Source organism: Notolepis coatsorum (genome assembly GCF_963971535.1).
Source record: "Notolepis coatsorum genome assembly, chromosome: 3".
In the NCBI taxonomy this organism is placed as follows: domain Eukaryota; kingdom Metazoa; phylum Chordata; class Actinopteri; order Aulopiformes; family Paralepididae; genus Notolepis; species Notolepis coatsorum.
Window position 1 is genome coordinate 46,267,744 of NC_140167.1, and position 21,587 is coordinate 46,289,330.

At 42.0% G+C, this 21,587-nt stretch overlaps 1 protein-coding gene across 1 annotated transcript in view; it reads left to right on the forward strand.

Moving 5' to 3' along the window:
• Positions 1-643: 643 nt before the first annotated feature.
• Positions 644-21,587, forward strand: part of rlf (RLF zinc finger) — a gene marked incomplete at its 5' end in the record, with an annotated part of 47,300 nt that continues 26,356 nt past the window's right edge. Inside the window, one exon of the mRNA XM_084310223.1 lies at positions 644-823. Coding sequence (XP_084166349.1) covers positions 644-823 — 180 coding nt within the window. The remainder of the gene's footprint in view (positions 824-21,587) is intronic.

Sequence of the window (21,587 nt, forward strand, 5' to 3'; positions counted from 1 at the left end):
TCATCATGTATGTCATATATGTTACGATGAATTGAAAATGGGGGACCCTGATGTAAACAAGACGAAAGTCTTTCTCTGGTCTGCATCCCCTTAACAATTGTATGTATTGAGCTGTACTGTACTGTACCCATTCTGCAATCTGTTAATAAAGTTTTCAATCAATCAATCAATCAATAGTCAGCTAAATTATTTCCCAGCCTTTTGTACAACGGTAGAATAAAATAAAAAGAAATATAAACTAGAAGCTAAAATAGAAGCATAATAGAATATAATTATACATTTTTTTCTTTTTCATTTTTCTTTTTTTTATAGGCCAGGGCTGTACAACTGTGCACAATGACATGTGGTCAAATACACTAATTAGAATAAAAATAACAATACAGTGTGGTGGAATATTTAGCAGGGCTGCGCAATTGAGCAGTGATGTGCAAAAAGTATGAATAGTGAAGTATGAACAAGTATGAAGAGTTTTGATTGTTTATACAAATATTACTACTACTACTACTAGTAATACTACTAGTGCAAAGCCACTTTGCTGGAGGAGAGTGAACGCGAGTATTGTAGGCAGACCTATAAAAGCCCGGGGAGTAGGTCACGTGACGTGACAGAATACACTGCATACGCGCCGTGTTGGAGTGTGAAGATGGCGGAAAATAATGTCGATCCAGAGCCTGACTGGAGCATTGGGGCCCTGGACACCGCTGATGACACGTTAGTCGCAATGGAAACGTTGCTGGCCACGCTGAGAGCCTTTGAAGATGTACTCAGGCAACAAGAGATGTCTGCGTTATCTTCCACCGAATACTGCGACAACTTCTGTCAGGTATAGTGCACAGGCATGATCGAAAGCTCGCCTGGCTAACGGCAGTTAGCAGGAATGTTTTCTTCACTGCCTGCTAGCGACATGACGACGGCTTGGCCAAAAAGATAGGCCCGCTTGCTAATGTTGGCTGAGATTGGCTAGTTAGCTTGCTAGCTTAGATAGGCTTTTCATTCCGTTTACAAGACTGTTGCGACTGAGCTATCATAATTAACATAATGTCGAATCAAATGTTTAGTTATCATCATCACTCATCAGTAGACTAAACGATGCGCGCTGTCTGCGTGACGTGCCAAGGTTCTTTTGCAGCACGTAGACTGGTATTTGCAGATCCGCTGATTTTACCTGCGTACTAACATACCTAACGTTAGACAAGTTAACCATTAGCTAGTTTTATTATGCAAGTTATATTAAAAAAGTATTGCAACGTAGCATTTAACAATGTGAAGGTAAAATAAACAGTATACGGCATGCTAACAGTTAGAAGTATAGTAACGTGTGGGGCGGGGCGGCATCTCGTTTTGTTTATCTCAAAGCCTGCAAACGTGCACGTTACAAGGCCTGTATGTGGTCTTTATAATTGGTTGCTAATTATGTCTTAAGATATTTCCCTGTTTTTTTTAATTAAATGTGCATTTATATCTATAGCATGGTATCACCACGCTATTTGCGTCATTAAGTAACGTATAACCACGTTTTCATTGCAAAAACGGGGATTGGCAATCTTCCATGTTGTTGACAATGGCAACTATTTCTATTCCCAGTTGTGGATTGGATTATATGCTTTCTTTTCACATGTAAACTCGTGGATAGTTAGTATAGAATTCCTAACACTAACAAGTCTGCTGGTTAAAAACGAGAGATTCATTAGACTCTATTCATAGTATTCTATAAACGGGTGATTTAACCAAATGGCAGGTGAATGTCATTAAATGACTGACCAATGAGCTTGGCACTGCCATATTGTATGCCATGGTAACAACAAACAACAAAAGACCTGACGAGAATATTATGAATTGATAATGTTACCAAGAGATCTATTATGAATATGATTTGATTTTGAAGGAATGGAAAAAGTTAAATTTGGGTGCAATCAATTGGTTTGATTTCTTAGAGACTTTCTTTTGCTTCTACCAAACATTGTTGCAGTAACGCTTATAATAGGTTTATCTTACTGCACGTTTATTTTTCGGAAACCTTTTTAGAATCGGAAGCAATCCTAGTGACAATTGGCACACCTGGCTTGTCACCAGGGTTTTGCTTTGTCTCTGGAGGGAGGCCTGCTATATAAACTGAAGGGAAGTCATTTGCCAGCTCGGGGAACAAGCCACCAGGGTCCTTCCGTCTGGCAAATGGGGCTCATGGGATGCTGCAATAGGTGGATAATATTAACCTCGCATCAAGAACCCAGGGTTCAAACCCAACATGGGGAGGGGGGTCCTTCTGTGACTGTGCAGTTGGCACTTTTCCCCTGTGTTTGTGTGGATTTCTTCTGGGTACTCCGGTTTCCTCCCAGTCCCACAGCAAAAGACCTTTGCCATTGCCTTTGACTAAGGTACTGGCCATAACCACAGCATGATGTGACGTCTGTGTCTGCACACACTGCAGGTGTGGTCGTGTGCCAGAATTGACATTAACATTTACCATTGTCAATGATGGCAAACTGGTCTGTTGTATTGTTATTAGCTGCACGCACCTGTGTTTACTTACGTCTGTGAGAAGGGTCCAAAGTGTAGGTGGATGAAACCTTTGGGACTTTCTGATATTTTTCTGTCGTAGACGTAGGATGGCTCGCATTATAAAATAATAGTTGCTATTCATATGGCTTCATGATGGATGGATCATACTGTATATAACTGACGTTCGAACCATCGTTTCCACATTTACGCATATAACGTAGCGCATATGCGCACATTGCTGCGTTAAGAGTACTGACTATGTACTGGTCACGGGAGGCTTCAATAACGTTTGTATGATAATCCATTTTGTGAATCCATTTGTTGAAACGATCTTTGTTGGCCTGACAGCTCCTGCTATCTTAATGTTAGCAAGCTAAAGGGCTGCTCTCTAACGTTACATAGCTTAATTAACGTGCATAACATAACTTACCTGTGTAACGTTAAGTAACTTGTGTTCTGCTGGGAAAGCATCAGCATCACTGCATACACTTGGTTTAATCCAAATGTCTGTTCGGAAACATTGTATTATGAAATAAGACTGGTGAGTGCAAGTCACTCAATTCTATTTTTTCTTTCATTTCCTGATATGACGGTAACCCCTCTTCATCTTACTAGACTGTGATTGTTGTTGTGTCTGTGTTCGCGCGTGACTTTCAAATTATTGTAACCGCAACATAGTACTGTGATATTCTGATATATATCACATTCTGATATATATTTTTAGTGTAAAATAAATGACAAATGTAAAACAAAAATTTCAAAATAAAAAAGCGGAGGTTCGAACCCATTAATTAACTCATTGACCGCCATGCTCTTTTCCCATCTTTACTCAATGGCACCAAGCCAGCGTTATTGACCATTTTAGCGATGTTTTCAGACCCATCGTGTGTTCTGTATTATAGCCATGGAGACAATAGTATGGCTCATTTGACAGGCATTGTTCATAGTCCATCACTGACTAACCGGTTAATTTCTACATACTGTAGTTTGTGCACTATTACACGCTAAACATCGCCCCTTTCCAAAATAATCCAGTCTTTTTTTATACCATGTATATATGTGTCTTCACAAAATCATCAAGGGGGGGGGGGGGTGTGTGTGTCGTTTTAACTCAAAACGGCGATCGTTACCAAAAGCATGTTTTGGGTCCGGTAAAATACGACACTGTGATCGGTACAAAAACATGTTTCAGGTTCGGTGACATAGAATAGACCTTACCTTAGCCAGAAGGTACTCCAAAAAGAAGAATCCCCAGTGATCCCTTTGTCATCGCTCGTGTATACGGGAAATAGGTTTGAGGCGATAAAATCTCAGAGCAATCGCTCTGTCCTCTGAGGGGGAGGAGTTCTTTTTTTTAAAGATTTTCTTTTAGCGTTTATTGCTTTTTTCTACTGGGCAGTCCAGTAGAGAGAGAGAGAGAGAGGAAGAGCGGGAGACAGAGTGGGGGGAAGACATTCGGCAAATGACGCCGGGTCCGGGAATCGAACCCGGGTCGGCCGTGCCGCGACGCAGCGCGTTACATGGATCGCCACTTGGGCGCCCCCTGGGGGGAGGAGTTCTTGCAGACAAAAAAAAAAGTGTCCCCTCCCCACACTAAACTATCCCAGTTCAAAAGGCAGGTTTTGATTGCCATTGCAATTTTAATGTAGGCAGCGGTGCAAGGGAAATAAAGGGAGGTCCGTGCTAGTCGTTAGAATGGGGATCAGAGAAAAAAGATCCAAGGATCAAAACCCGATACTCGGGTTTTGGCTCTCAACGGTTGGCGAGTAGAAAGAGTTAAGATTCGAACGCCAACGTAACGAACGAAGGTCCGAACATTCAAACGTTTGGGCTAGGGCTGGGCGATATAACGATAAATATTGCGATATATTTTAATAATCGATATCGTTGTGACCTGCAACAGGGCAGTTTTAAAACCAGAGACAGTGGACAGACTTGTCTTTCTTGCCTGCAACTTAAAGTAATGGCTTTGCTTGTCCAAATGACAATACTGACCAAATTGAGATTTATTTTTCTCTTGTCCATTTATTTCCAAGTTTCTTTAATAGTTGTCATACAGAAGTACAGAATACTTTTATACAAAATGCTTCTTACTGTTACGCTTTTGTTTGCTTTCTAATTTAAAATACAGTTTGAAACAGTCTGTACACAGTATATGTGTGCTAGCATAGAGCCATATGAAATCCGTTTTATTATTTTCCAAATTCCATTAAATTTTTTCCCAAATTCCGTTTTTTTCCGTTTTAATATTTCAGAATTCTGTATTTTGCTTTTTATGCTCATTTTACCATCAGAAATAGTGTCTAATAAGTGGGAATGAATAAATATCCACAATTGAATATGATATAACAGTCCATTTAATGTTTTTAAGTGCTGCAACTCAGAAATACAGTTCAATTTTACACAACTTTTCAAATAATATTGTGACAAAATAAAAATACACATTTCAAGTGTAAACAATAGATACAGCTAGCTACTACTGACATTATCACAATGACAATGTCGGTAGCCTAGCTATTATATTGTGATGAAATATAGTAATGCATAATTTAGGCACCTTTAGTTTAGTTTATTTCGTTTATAAAGGACAGTGTATAATGACAATCGTTTGCATTAAACAAATGGATGAGTGCACCAGATTTAGCAAGAAGCTATTTCCATCTAATATAGTCCTATGTACTGTAACGTTTCATAGCTATTTAATTTTATTTAGATTATAAAGGGCAGTGTATAATGACAATCGTTTGCATTAAACAAATGGATGAGTGCACCAGATTTAGCAAGAAGCTATCATTTCCATCTAATATAGTCCTATGTACTGTAACGTTTCATAGCTATTTAATTTTATTTAGATTATAAAGGGCAGTGTATAATGACAATCGTTTGCATTAAACAAATGGATGAGTGCACCAGATTTAGCAAGAAGCTATCTTTTCCATCTATAGTCCTATGTACTGTAACGTTTCATAGCTAAGTTTATTTAGATTATAAAGGGCAGTGTATAATGACAATCGTTTGTGGTATGAATGACTGGTTTGGCCTGTTTTTCGAAAATAATTTTCCTGATGGCATTTCCTATAAAACAGTAAATTTAGTCATAATACAACAAAGTCCTAATACAACAATATATTATACTTTTATGTGCTATGTTCATGTTGAATTTCTTTTTGTTTTCTACTATTCTCAGCATTTCATTGAGAATTGATATAGTGGAAATACTTTTAATTGGTTATATATTAAAATGTGTATTAACATAGAAAGATATAGACCTATAAATCAACTGAACAACATAACTCCTATATAGAAATGTCCAATAATGCCCAGCCCTACATGAGATGGGTCACATGGTGTATAGTTTCTGGTTGTTAGAGGTAGGTGTCATGAGCTCTTCAGTCTATTCCCAGTAGGTCCAATCAGGGGAAGACTGGCATCTCCTGGGTGTCGCACCCCTGTTCAACCAGATGGATATCTCCTCATCTAGTCTCGCTACGATGTTAGGAAATCACTACACCACACACCAGGGCTGTCCAACAAAAACATTTCTCAAGTCGACCCCACATGGAAGGCACTGCACTCGGCTGTCCCTGCTGCCTCGCCAACAGATCACACTTCCTTCCCTCAACCTTCACTTCTGTCACATCCACAGTCACACGTGCCTCCCAGGTGTCTGTCCACTCCTCTTCATCTACATCCTCCTTCTTGGTCAGGTTCTCCGCCATTCCAACCTGGACTCTCGCTGCCTGCTACACTGACGACACTCTGATATACCTCTGCACCAGTTCCCCCTACAACCCACCCCTCTCCCACATCGACTCCTCCAGGCTGGCAATTATCAAAGGACGTACAATACTGCCCAAGAAAGACCCTGGTAATAACGTTATGACAGAAACAAGCCGATGATGGCTGTTTTGTGGGCTGTTTCAGACAAATGACAAATGGTATGCACGCTTTTTATTGCCATTCTTTGAGTAGTGTTGATGATCAATAAAGATGATTGAGAGACAAGCATATCCCTGTAAGCCACAGAGCTAGTGGGTGTTTGTGCTGTGGTGTCGTGAATATTATTGTTGTGGGCATACAGTCTTTACTTGGCTCCAGGGAGCGAAATTAACTTTTTGACTCACCGGCAAGTGGCGGGTAGATGGGAAGAGTCTACCCGCCAAGCATATTTCTTACCTGCCAACATTTCTTTGATTAAAAAAAAATATATATATATTTTATAATTTTTTTTTTAAATAAAATATATATTATATACTCATACTTGTAGTTGTATTATCTGCGAGACATCGCCACCACGCAATAAGTCAAAATGCTTGCTATCTGCAAACAGCTCCACTGTCTGTGTGTATACTTGAGTAGCCTCCAGCTCCAGCAAGGATTCTCCGGCCCTGCAGCTAGACCCTATATTCAGCTAGACCCTACATTCAGCATGCAAGGATTCTCCGGCGATGCAGCTGGACCCTATTTATTATAACGTTACCGTTCTTTTGTCAAATCACATTCAACATGCCCTCAGCTAGAATATGCATTCAATCAATGTTATAAGACATTGATATCAGGAGCTATCTGTAGCTACTGCTAGCCCGGTAGATAACGTTAAGACAATTTAGTTTACTGGGACAGATGGATCAACGTGAGCTAGCTAAGCTAGCTAACGAGGGAACGGAGGTATTATGCACTCGAGTAGACTATTGCTGGAGCATTTGTTGATATCAGCAGCTATCAGTAGCTAGCCAGCTAGATACCGTTAGACAATGCCTCGTCATGTATTAAACTAAAAGTGAATAGTTGACTGGGTCATTGTTTAAACAGTAACGTTAGCTCTTGGAGGTTCGATATAGACTAGAGCAGACGGAAGTAAACAAGCCAAATGATAGCTTCCGATTGGTCATTTGCTTTTTTTTCTCATGAAACCAGTCACGTCACTCTACTGTGATTGGACCGTTGACTTGAGTGCGATGTGGGACTTGTAGTTTTTTAACGATCTCGCGGCGGAGAAAAAAAAGACGAGCGGCTATAATCTGTACTCGCACAAGAGTATCGTTATGACTATGGTTATGAACTACACGTCTACACGCCACACGGCGGGCAGCCCTCTAAGTGTCATGCGCCAAAGGTAAAAACAGACCGCCCCTGGCGGGCGGCGGGCTTTAGTTTCGGTCCCTGCTTGGCTCCATTGTCATGTCAGTAGATGCAACAATATTTTCTTTCGGTGCGCTGCACATGGTGTTTTTATCGAAATTGTTAGAAGTAATAAAAAAAAATTATCTTTTTTCCTTTTTTTTAACATATGTATGTTTATCTTGCAGCAATTCTTTGTCGTTGCCGCATGCCAGGTGCCGCTCCATCGGCGCTGATTTTGTTAGCTTACATGCTAACGCGATAGGAATATGCCATTATAACAGTATAGCATTGTGGCTAGAAGCTAACGTTAGCTCACGTTAGCCAGCCAGCACCAAACTGATGATATCGGGAGCTATCAGTAGCTAGATAACATTAGAGACAACGCCTTGTGTATTAAACAAAGGTGAATAGATGACTGGGCCATTTTGTTTAATGCTTGTTATGTTGAAAGATGAGCTCTGAGCTAACAGGGTCTGGTAGCTACGGTAGGTAGCTAACGTTAGCCAGCTGCTCATGCAATCGTTAATGCTAGCAGAATGAATGGATGTAAACTTTATTTAACATATCGCAGAATGGGTACAATACAATACGGCTCAATACAAAAATTGTTAAGGGAATGCAGACTGTTGTAGCTTGGACTGGGGTCCTTATAACAATAACTTGACAACACATGGTAGCTGCAGCTATAGCTCTGTTGTCACCGGACGTTGGTGAGGGCACGCAGATGTGGGTATCTACTGCGCATGGGCGTTGAGCAACAACGGCTCCGCGCAGATTACACAACACGTTGTCGGCAAGTATCCAAAACGAAAACACAATTTCAGCGTTCCTGCTAGGGCAACGCGTTTCCTGCCAAAACGCCATTTCTATCTAACGGGGACAGCAAACTTATTCAAAACGTATTCAAAACGAAAACAAAAACGGTGTGTGTAACAGCAATATCGGACCTACGTGGAGCGCCGGTTCTGGATGAGGCCGGGCAGTTTTAAAACCAGAGACAGTGGACAGACTTGTCTTTCTTGCCTGCAACTTAAAGTAATGGCTTTGCTTGTCCAAATGACAATACTGACCAAATTGAGATTTCTTTTTCTCTGTCCATTTATTTATTTTGTTTGCTTTCTGTGCCTCAAATAGATTGCTATCAGCTCTATCTTTAATCTTTCAAAATGTTCAGTTGCTATCGCTATTAGCTCTATCTTTAATTTTTCAAAATGTACAGTTGCTATTGCATGCACTCATCTAGGCCTGCCGCGATAAGCAATAAATCGATTAATTGCCGCGATAATTAAAATGAATGCAATGATTTTGACGGGCGCGATTAATTGCTATTTGCGCGTTTGTTTTAATGAGGCGGACCCAGTGCCCCTTGTCAGTCACTGTCCGTGTTGGGAGGCGGGCCGCTGGCTTTACTACAGAGCACAGTACAGGAGCTCCGTGGGGCTAACGTGGTGTCTATTCTACTAGCATTAACGTTACTCATACAAACAGAGTAAACACAGTTTTCAATCAATCAATAACAACATTAACGAGACCCTCGTTGTGTCTATTCTGCTAACGCTAACGTTACCTCTCATTGTGTCTATTCTACAAGCGTTAACGTTAGCTAGGCTGTCTATGCTAACGTTAACGAGCATTAGGCTAACAAGCTGTAACGTTACCAGTCGCGTCTATTTGCTAACGTTAGCATTAGGTAATAACCGGTTTAAAATGGATGGTGATTACCTCACGTTGTGTCTATTCTACTAGCATTAACGTTACTCATACAAACAATCAATAGCGAGTTATATTGATCACGCTATGTACGATAGCCATGCTAAAACGCTAGCACAACATTAGCACCTAACCTAACAACAAGCCTTAACAAGTCAGCGATCTTTTTGCGAGACTAAACTCTCCGCTCGGTGGCAAATTGTGTTGATGTCGGTTTTGTTTAATCAATAAATGAGGCAGAATACACAGTGACTGTATCCTTTGTTTATTGCACTTGTGCCTGCTGCAAACATAATGATTATGAAATCCTAGAGACGCGTCTCTATTCAGTGGTCTGCAGTGTTTCACAACAATACTTCCGGTCCGGTCGGTGGGCTTCAAAATAAAAGTCTTAAACACCGGAAAAGACGGAGCGGTGGGCTTCAAAATAAAAGTTTTGGGAAATAAATTTCTCCAAAAAAAAAATTCTCTAACCGGTCGCAATAATATCGCTTATCGCGATATTTTCGGGGGCAATTAATCGCCCAGCAAAATGTGTTATCGTGGCAGGCCTACACTCATCTGTGTTCCACTACACACATGAGTGCATGCTTACCAACTGTCCGTCTGCAACACTACTATCACCAACATCTAAGAAGGGAGATCCCCCCTTGAATGGCCCTTCTAAGGTTTCTCTCCTCCACACTGCCTGTGGAGCTTTTTTCCCTATCGTTAGGTTTTAGTGAGTTTTTCCTTACCTTCGCGTGGGGTATGTCTGGGAGTGCTTGCATTCTTTCATTTATTTGCATCCATCTAAAAATGTTTGCACCTTATGGTGTTCTTGTTCTGTTCTTGACTTATTATGTTTTCTTCTTGACTTGTTTAAAGAAGATCTGTACGGCCCATGGGGACATTAACGTGTGTTGTCGGGCCCTATAAATAAATTTGATTTGATTTGATTTCTAATTTAAAATACAGTTTGAAACCGTCTGTACACAGTAGGCTATGTGTGCTAGCAGAGCTAGACTCCAGTCACGGTGCACATGTGCGGTGGTTTGTCCACCAAAAAAGCGCCAAAAGATAGAAAAGAAACTAGCAGAGCCAGAACTGTTCAACTCCCCTGGAGCCACAGCCAGCAGAGAAGCTGGTTTACTTTCGCTTTTAAACCAGCTGCAGCCTGAGAACTGGAGTGTGAGGGGATGTAACACTAAAGATGGCGGCAACGACAAAGAATTGCTGCAAAATAAACACATGTTGTTTAAAAAAAATTATTTAACTTATAACAATTTCGATAATTATCGATATCGAGTGATATGATAACATTATCATATCGTTATCGCGATATGATTTTTTGCCATATCGCCCAGCCCTAACTCTCGCCATGTGTTGAGTTGAGTGCTTGTTTTTTTTGGTTGTTTCTTTTTATTAGATTTTTTTATTCATTACAGGTTCACGGACGTCGGTGTTACCATAGGAAATCATTCTGAAATCCCAAAAGCGCAATACCGGCTGCATCCTGCTAGGTGGCAGTATCACCCACCCTTTGAAACCTTATTTCACACTGTTACATCGTATATGGTCCGGGTGCAGAATTTAGACCAAGCCAAGTGAATCGCTTCATACGAGCACTTCGAAACGCGTTCAGCACACTTGAGGCATATCCCGTGCCACTTCGTGTCAGGGACCCGATCGACATCAATACTGGAAATCGCGATCAGACAATTGGAATATTCTTTTTGGGATACCTCCTAGTAGAGCTGCCGTGGTATTGATGTTTTCCTTCCTCTTTATAGCATATAGCCTGCCTCTAGTCTAAATGTCTATCTTTAGAGGATGACTTTGCAGCGTGAATATTGTTTGGGATTCGGCAAGCACGCATTCGTTATTGAAAGTGAAACACGGATTCGAAGTATCCCCTCTGGTCGTGCGCTGTTCACTCTGTGTCGCGGGCAGGGGTGGTAGCGGCGCGCCCGGCGGTTACCCCCCCCGACCCTTTCTTCTTCTTATTATAACGTTACTACTTATGATTACAAAGGCATTCGTTTTGTGGCATTAACGTTATATAGTTACACGTTCAATAACATCAGCGTATTTACCGGACCATAGCAAGGCAAGCATTAATCAATTCATATCTCGGTTCCTTTCTTTGCTCAGAGCGTGCCGAGTTGTGCCCATTCTGCGGTCTGTTAATAAAGTTTTCAATCAGACAAGTGTATAGAACGAAGGGCTTTTATTATAACATTCGTTGCAGTAAAATCATTATGCCTCGTTTAGTACTCCTGAGGAGCGACGGTAATCCACTCCGGCGGGAGCTAACGTATTAGCCGTGTTGTGAGCTCTGATCAATGGCTGACATTCAGGAAGTAAAAACCTAATACACGCTTGCCGATTGGTGGTAACACACTGCAGGACGCTCCAACGTGTGACGCGTCTCTCTTCTGACCAATCAGTGGTCTGCAGTGTTTCACGTGACTTTTCTGGTACCCAATAGGGTCGCTTGGAACCTCGACAGAGGAGTAGGGTATATCTGCAGAGCCGCAAGCCCAACGAGAGCAGGGTACTTTATTATTATTATAAAAAACAGCTGTGATGCGGCATTTAGCCTAACTCTGCGGTGGGAGTGATGTAACAGCGATACCGCGGTAATACCGATACCGCGGCAGCTCTACCTCCTAGTAAAGGTAAGGACTATATGACATCAATTCCACCTTGATCCTACAATGATTTCATATCGATCGATCAACGTATGTAGTATTCAAAACGAATACCGTTACCGGCGATCAAAGCATCAAAAAACGACCCCCCCCCCCCCCCCCCCCCTTTCATGCATTCATGATGAAACATAATACCTGTTATATACCTTTGAATTGGAAATGGTAGCGTGTACAGGCGAGCAACGCCAATGCTTTTAGCTAAATTCACGTATTGCTCCATAGCGCCGTTTTCAGGAATTAGCCAGGATCACTCTGAAACAATACAATATTCACCACGGTATAACACGCAAACGTATACAGCAGGGTGTCCGCGGATCCTTAAAAAGTCTTAAAAAGTCTTAAATTGGTTTATCAATAATTAAGGCCTTAGTTTGTCTTAAAATGTCTTAAATCCATTTTCAGAGGTCTTAAAAATGCCATAGAAAGGAAAGATAAAATGCCATGTCATGTTTTATTATGAAATCTGGGGAAGTACGGTTAACGGGAGATAAAGTCGGGAGTTTTTATTGACCGCGTTGTAGCATCACGCAGACCGGAATGGGGCGGAACCAACACGGGTCCTTATGTTGGCCGGGAACAATTTCAGTGGAGTCTAGCTAACGTTAGCAAGGCGAAGCGGAAGCGATAACGTTACGTTTAGTTTAGCATTTGCACTCGTTAATATGGGAAAGTGCCAATTTAACGAGAACTGGCTCGACAATCCACTGTTTGCGCGATGGTTGGTCCCAGTCAAAGTCAAAGACCATTACGAGGCCCGCTGCAACAACAAAAAAAGAGCAGTCGAGTCGCACATGCTGAGCAGCGCTAAGCGTACCTCTGCAAAAACGGCGCCTGCAAACTACTATTTCGAATTTCTTTTCGGCCCCGCCATCTCAGGTAGGACTATAACATCTGCACCAACAGAAGTCTGGATAACATGCGGCTCCACGCCAACACTTGAAGCTGAGGTCTTAACTTGAAAATAATCTATTCACGGATGTAAACAAGGACACGTTTGTGTTTATGTTCGATGAGAGTCACCCACTATGTATTTTTTCCTCCCACCCACCCCCTCCTAATGTACAGTATCCTCCCATCATATGTATGTTAGGATCTATGGGTAACAGTACTGTATATTTGCATATCTTATATGTCACAAATGTAACAGTACTATATACCTGTATGTCCCTATGCCATAAATGTCATGTATGTTGAGTGTCATAAATGTCACTATGAATTGAAAATGGGGGACCCTGATGGAAACAAGACAAACGTCTTTCTCTGGTCTGCATCCCCTTAACAATTGTGTGTATTGAGCCGTACTGTATTGTACCCATTCTGCAATCTGTTAAACAAAGTTTTCATTCATTCAACCAAACCACAAAAACAAAACGACTGGATGAATAAATGAAAAACTGTATTAACAGATAACAGATAAATACACACAATTGTTAAGGGGATGCAGACCAGAGAGACTTTCGTCTTGTTTACATCAGGGTCCCCCATTTTCAATTCATAGTAACTGTACTGTTACATTTGTGACATATGCAAATATACAGTACTGTTACCCAGAGATCCTAACAGAAAATATATACATATGATGGGGAGGAGACTGTACATTAGGAGGGGGGGGGGGGGGGGGGGGGGGCGTTGGACATTTACGGTGCCCAGTTTCTAATTGCAGCCTCCCGTAGGTGCTCTTTAAGAGCGGTTTTGAATGTGGGCAGGGGTAAAGTGGGTTTTAGGAGTGAGGTTAAGCAGTAGTCTGACCAGTTTGTTTTGTGATGTTTGTAATCTTGTTTTTTGTGCCTTTGAGGTGCTTTGGTACCATGAGGTGCAAGCATAGTCGTAGTACCCCTGAATGAGTGCTCCTGCCAGAGTCTTCAGGGTATTCTTGTTTACCAGAGAGCAGATCCGGTACAAGAATCTAGTTTGTTGGTTGACTTTTTTGATACCCTGGGGAGGGTGGTAATAGTTATGTGTTCTGACAGGTATCAGTCCTATGGTGATAATCATGTGTTCTTACAGGTATCAGTCCTATGGTAGTATGTGTTCTGACGGAAATGTGGCTGTTGCACTTGCTGCTTGGCCCCTGGTATATTTTGTATAGCTATATTTGCTATTTATGTTTGGTCACCCCTTTGTTGAAATTCATCCAATCCAGTTACTCCTTTAAGTTCAAGATTTTTAAGTTTCCAAGTTATTTTTTAATAAACATCTTTGGACCAACGTGTCCCTAAACTTAAACTAATTGGTGTCGTTGCATGATTTTTGCCATTTTGTTATTGTGAAATTGGTATTAAATTTAATTCTGAGTGGCATTAAAAAGTCTTAAAAAGCCTTAAATCTGACTGGGCTAAACCTGCAGATACCCTGTACAGAGAGAATTTCTTTTTCACATGTTGAACAATGGATTGTTAATGTCAAATGAGCCATAGTATTGTCTCCATAGCTATAATATAGAATATAGATAATAGCCCTGCAAACACCGCAACACACAGTGAAAATCCCTATACTTTACAGCGCTGGCACACTAAGTACAAAGATGGGAAAACAGTGTGGCAGTCAATGTGTTAATGAATATTATTGAATAAGCGGCTAGGTGGTGTAGTGGTCTAAGGCACTCGCCACCAGTGTGGAGACGCTAGGATTCGCGTGTTCGAATCCAGCTCTCCACATTGTTTTTCAGTTTGGCTGGTCGTCCGCAGTAATACACATTGGCCGTATTACGGGGAGGGAAAAACTGAAGGGTGGGGATCGAACGTTGTGAACAAGCGACTCCTACAAGTCGGTTGGTGCGCCTGCGCAGTAGAATCAGGAAGTGTCGGGGGCAGCGTGAGCCTCCCACGCGTTACTCCTCGACACTGAGAGGTCGAGCTGCGCAGGTGAAAAGATGCGACTGCTGTTACCTCAAGTACCGGAGGGGACTTGTGCTATGTATGACTTAGTCCTCACTGCAGCCGGCTTGTGGGAGGCAAGAAACAGCGTTCGTGACAGGGGAGGGTTGAATTGGATGATACGAAATTGGGATGGGAGAAAAAATATAGAAAATGGGAGAAAAAGTGGATCAAAAAAAAAATGAATATTATTGAATAAATAACTAACAGATAAAAGGAAATTAACAATAGGTGTTTATTGATTTAAAAAAAGGCATTTGATACCTTGGATCCAGGCCACGTGAGCGGATCGGCGCGGCCGAGAAATCCGCTCTTCGCTCTTTAAAGCTTGGTCCGCTCCGCTAATCGCTCATGTTGACCCCGCCCCCAAGTCGCTCTCCGCTCGCTCCCCGCTCACCTTGAATCGAGCGCTCCCCGCGCCAGATCGCTCGGCAGATTTTTTAATTTTTTTTTGGAGCATGGTGTAAATTAGCTCAAACTACAACAGTCTACACCCCCTGGGCCCCTTAACAATTGTTTGTATTGAGCCGCATTGTAATTGTACCCATTCTGCAATGTTAAATAACGTTGTTTATCCATTCACTAGCTCTATTAAGCGATGATAGGCTAGCCGAGCCACAATGCTATGGTCGCTGCCATTAACGTTAGCATGTAAGCTAACGACAACAACAATGGCGTCGATACTTTTTCTAACAGAAGTGAGTGACAAAGCCTGAACAGGATATCACAGGTTCACCCTTCTCATTGGTTGAAAATGGCCTTCATGTTTGTACATCGCCATCTGTTGCTTTGGCATTGTACTGCATGTATATATTACATCAACAGTGTTAAACCACTGTGAGCGGCCTGGAGTGGATTGGAGCGGAGGAGAACTCTCACTCCGGACGTCGCGCCGACTCATTTTAAAACCCACTCCTCGCTCACGTCAAAACCGCCCGCTCCGCGCCCCGCGCCGCTCACGCGCCGCGCCGCTCACATGGCCTGCTTGGATCATAATATTTTAATTTCTAAATTACATTCATATGGTATGAGAGGAAGTGTTCTTGAATGGTTGAGTAGTTATCTCCACAATAGGCAACAATAACTCTTTCTTTGATATATTAATGATATTTGTGATGTTTCAAAACTATTAGTTTGTCTTGTTTGCTGATGATAAAATTGTTTTGCTCTGGATATAATTTAAAGGAACTAGCTGAATATATTGTGTATAATAGTTACTGAATTTTGTTTTCTTGGTGTAATTATGGATGATAAACTAACATGGAAATCTCACATAGCACATGTTAAAAAAATTTTTTTTAACTTTAACTCACTTTTTAATTTAGAAAGTGAGTTTAGTAGGAGGAAATGACATTTGAAATGGTATGTGCACTGCAAAAATCTGTTTGCAGTGCACATACCACACAGGACAGATGTGTCCTTCAGTTATTGGTGTAAAGTTGTGGAATTCTCTCCATAGCGAGCTTAAGGGATGTAATGGTGTTTGTCAATTCAAAAATAATTATAAAAAATATATATTTAGTCGGTATGAAATTCAAGTGTGAATCTGAATAGTGAGATTTTCTTTTCTTCTTCTTCTTATTATTTTTTAGTTGTTTAATCTGTGGATTGTTCGTTTCTTTGTAGGGCTGACCTTTGAAGCTTTTTTTTGGCTGTCGGAAGCTTCTGGGCCCAAGATTCTATTTGAATTCTACGCTTCGAAAAAAGAAAAAAGATATCAATTCCCTTTTTTATATATAAAAATAAATAAATAAAACCTTTGTTGTTTTAAAATGTGCTCTTTAAATAAAGTGGATTGAATTAATTAAATTAATAATGAGCCTGGGAGGCTGCTCTCCGTTACACAGCTAACAACATTAATGGAGACAAAGGTAGAATTCGACTTAATTAAGCACAGTTTATTAAGACATGTTTTTATGCGGACTGAGTGTCTTATCCAACACAGGTAAAACAAAAAATTAGGGATCCACCGAATGGGAAATTCTTGGCCGAAACCGATACCGAAAATAGGAAACAGTTGGCCGAAAACCGAATGCCGAAAGGCCGAAAATGATTAATATAAATAAATATATATATGTTTTTTCTTTTTTTTTTTTTGCTACCTGATTATGGCAAAAGACATGATTATGGCTAAACTTAACTTAAATAATATTAATAATCACTATTATGGGCCCATAAAACATTTATTCAGCACTTTTGAATGCATACATTAATTCCAGACTGTTGAGACTAAAAGACTACAACGATTGATGACGACTTCCTGTCCTCGCATTTCCATTTCCGGTTTAACGATACATTTTCAACAACAGATTGCTGCTAATTAAACACTTCATTTAAACGGAGTAACGTTAACGTTATGTCTAGTTCATACGTGTAGTGTAGTATGAACTCGTCATAACGTTAACATTACTCAGTGTCCACTGTTGCTGCCACCGTTGCGTCGCAGATGGATGGTACAATGTTAGCTACGTAGCTAATCCGCTCCTAGACTACTGATAGCAGTACCGTTAACGTCGGAGCTGATCAATACTCCGGTTTTTTCTAATTTAGTTTAGAACCGGGTTTCGGGGGGCATCCCTACTCCCAAGTAGGGATGGGAATCGAAAACCGGTTCCCGTTGGGAACCGGTTCCTAATTGGCCGATGCCTGGAACCGTGTGGCTCCTGTGACTTTCGATTCCCTTAACGCTGCCAGGTTTTTCCTACAGTTGCGCGCGTTAGCATGTAGCCATGGCAGACTCTATTTGATTCCTTAAGGGCTCGAAATTGCCTGGCTTTTGGTCATATGCTCCCGAAATGCTCCCGCTGTTTGGCTACTTCTATGTGCAGTGAAAACTACTTGAATGCTTTCATTGATTTAGTTTAGGGTGAGCTAAAATTAGCCGCGGAGCTATCGCTAGCTAACGTGAGCTAACGCTATTTAATCAAGCTCACAAAGAGAGATAAACAGCTGACAGCGGATAGTACAGGTACAAATACAATAAAACAGCGGGTGGGGACTGTTCTGTAAACATTGTACTCTTTAGTTCACATATAATAAGAGCCGGATTGTTTATTTACTAAGTCCGTCAGACAGGAAGTACCATGGTGCAACATACAAATGTGTCCGTGTAGCAACACAAGCCAATACCTACAGGACAGGGGCCCGGGGAGGGAGCTCTGTGTGTCTGTGTGTGTGTGTGTGTGTGTGTGTGTGTGTGTGAGACAGAAGTCAGAGGAATAACGACTGTTATTCAATAGATTAAATTAGTTTAAGAATAAAAAAATAAATACATTTTAAGAGAATCTCAAATACATTATTTTATTTAAGTGTAGGCTATAGTTAATGTTTTATTTTTTACAGTTTTTGTATTTTTCTGACATGGTAAATGGCTGCTTTTTTATATAGCGCTTTTATCCAAAGCGCTTTACAATTTGTTCCTTACATTTTACCCAATCACTCACACATTCACACAACGACGGCGCAGGCAACCATGCAAGGTGCCAACCTGCTCATCGGGAGCAGTTAGGGGTTAAGTGTCTTGCTCAAGGACACATCGACACGCTGCCCGGGAGGAGCGGGAATCGAACCGGGAACCTCCGGATTGCCAGACGACTGCTCTACCTCCCGAGCCACTGTCGCCCCTGACATGGGGGCTCAACAATAAATGACAATCAGAAATGTCAAGTTGCATGTTGTTATTCTAACCAGCTTAGTTCTGTTGCATTTCCAATTTATTTATTTAAATTATAAATTGATCAGGTATCGATAAGAGAATCGATAAAGAATCGAATCGATAAGCAGAATCGATAATGGAATCGTATCGATAAAATCCTATCAATTCCCATCCCTACTCCCAAGAGGAGTTAGTTATCACAGGCTGTAGAATGCAGGAAGAGCTGCCAAGCTGCTCACGTTACATGTTGCGCATGCTACCGGTATGTCTGTAGCCGCGTTTTGATGACGTCATCACAACAACACGTTATTTGACTTTCGGTCATATATTTTCGGTGCTAAAACCCTTTCGGCCGTTTTAACCATTTTCGGCAGATAATTTTCGGTAGCCGAATTTTCGGTGCATCCCTACAAAAAATACTGGACTTGGGTTTGCGACGTTCTGGTGAGCAGCCACATGAAAGAGCTCCCGGTCAATGAATATCAAAAAAAGGAAGTAAAACAATTCAAAACGAAATAAAAAGTGAAGATTCAAGGACAAAAGAAAGAAGGAAGAATGAACACGAGGACAAATGAAAGAAAAGCAACCCCAGATGAAGTAAATACACGATGGAAAAGACTCGACACGAGGCAATGATGCAACAGGTAGAACAAGCTAGCGGGACGCTGAATGTCAATGCAGAGAAGCTACAGGCTATCATACGAACTAGCTTACAAGCTAACATAGAGGCTAACCAGGCCACCACGCAGATTGGATTAGGAGCAATGTGGAGCATACAATGTAACACTGAAAAATCCAACGGCGGTGGCAATGAAGCGTCGGAGCTATGTAGAAATAAAGAAAACTCAGAAAAAGAAACGAACCAGGTCCCGACAACGTGCAGGAGGCGGCGAAGGGACACGGCGCGGAGAGGATGAAAGATGCCGGGAGGGGAAGGAGAGAGGCCTACAGCCTAGGCCTACGCTGACGGATGGAGAGGGCGGGCAGGTGGACCAGAACCGAGAGACGAGGACGAGGAGAGGACGGGAGGAGGAAAAGAGGGGACCTGAACCGATTCAAAGCAGATCAACTATGAAGAACGACAAAGGGACACGAGAAAGGGGCATGAAGGGACACAGTGATCCAAGGAAAGATGCAAGACAAAATCAACGTGGAAGAGTACCCAATACAAACATACACAAGGGGGACCTGGGGATAAGAATGGATACAACAGAGGAAAGATAATTGAACAGTTACCCCAAGTAGTATAAGAAAACTATAACACCAGAATTTAGAATAATTAACTATGATTTACAATACACAAGTTATAGACAAACGATTTGACATTTCTTTTTAAAAAAGGGACACGTTGATTCTAACATTGGGGAATAATACACGATGGACTGGTATGAAGGAACTACAGGATTACACGTGACACACAATACAAATGAACATGTGCATAAGAAAGACAAATTCAGAACATTTACCGGGAGCTCTGAGGCCGTCCACAGAATGAATGTTGGACTAGTGCGCATTTCGCCACTAGGGGGAGCCCTCTCACTTCCAACGGGGAACAGAGGGATACGACTAAGATCCTCTAACACCATGGGAGCGCCAAATGTTGTCTTTTTTTCTTTGAGTTATGTTAGAATCGCAGTTATGTTAGAATAGCAGTTGCTTTAAACGTGCACATGGACATTTGTGAAGGACAAGAATTAAAAAATGTTGGACATGAAGAGAGGCTTGGAGAATCTCCAGGGGGTATCTCCAAAAAGTGCTAACCATATAGCTTATTTTCATTTCATTTTTTCTTATTGTGTTGTCAGTTTTATTTATGTTAACATACATGTATTGAGTGATATCGGTGAAATGGGAGGTACAGAGGTGGCAGGCTGAGTTCAGTGGGGGGGAATGTCGGGGGGAGGGGCCATCGTTCCGGCGGTTCAACCCGGGAGAGGGGGGTCTTGCGTGTTGTGGGATCAGTATGGGTGGGGTGGGGTTTCCTGGGGCCCTCGGCCGCCGTGGCCTGGGCGCCGGGCCGGGGGGACACCGAGCTTGGGGGGGTCGGGAGGCCATTGAGGCGTGGGGCTTTGGCCTTCTGCAAGCCTGGGCTTGGGGTTCTCGTGGGCCTGGGGGGCGGGTGGGGGCTCTGGGTGCTCGGCTCCGCGCATGGTGGACCAGAATATGGGGGTGCTCTGTTTCTCGGGGAGGAGGGCGGGAGGGAGGGGTTTCTCTTATGGGGGTCAGAGCGGCTGAGGGGCGAGGGGGGGCATCGTTTCTGCGGTTTGGCCCGGGAGAGTGGGGTCTTGTATGTTGTGGGGTTGTTGTGCGTGGGGTTTGGTGCTTGGTGACATGGTGGGAGGTAGCGGGCTTGGCTCGGTGGGGGGGGGTACCTTCCCTCTCTCCTCTACTGAGCCTGGCCCAATTAATTTCAAGGGACCTGTGTCGCTGTGTGCTCGACCCCGCGTGGGATGGACCTGGGATGTGGGGGAGCCCTATTTCTGGGGTTGGATGGGGGGGGACCCTCTTATGGGGGTCTGGGAGGCTGAACGCAGCCATATTCAAGGGGCCCATGTTAGTGCATTGTTGTGTTATGGATCTCATTGTAAGTATTATCTAAGAAAAAATTTAATAAATAAATACTATAGAGAATTGTCAGTGCTGTAAAGTTTAAACCTTTTTAAATCTTAGACAAACGAAAACACTTTGCTTTTATCAAATATTGTAAGCCGTCATTTGAGGCTTTATAAAAGCAGCACAATGAACACAAATCTGTCAGTGCCGAGTCCGACCTCATCTTAAATAACAAACGGCATTGCTTATTGTAGTTAAGAAATAGAGGCAGAGTTAATGAGGCGTATGACGTCTGTTGCATTGGAGGCGCAAGATTTTGCAGGTGGGAGGGGGGAGGAAAACAATTAATATATATATATATATTTTTCAAATGTTATTTTCCCGTTCGAATCCCGTGCCCATCGAACGAAGCTTCGAAGTATTTAAGACAGCCCTATTTCTTTGTATATGGTATGAATGATTATTTTGTGTAAATTA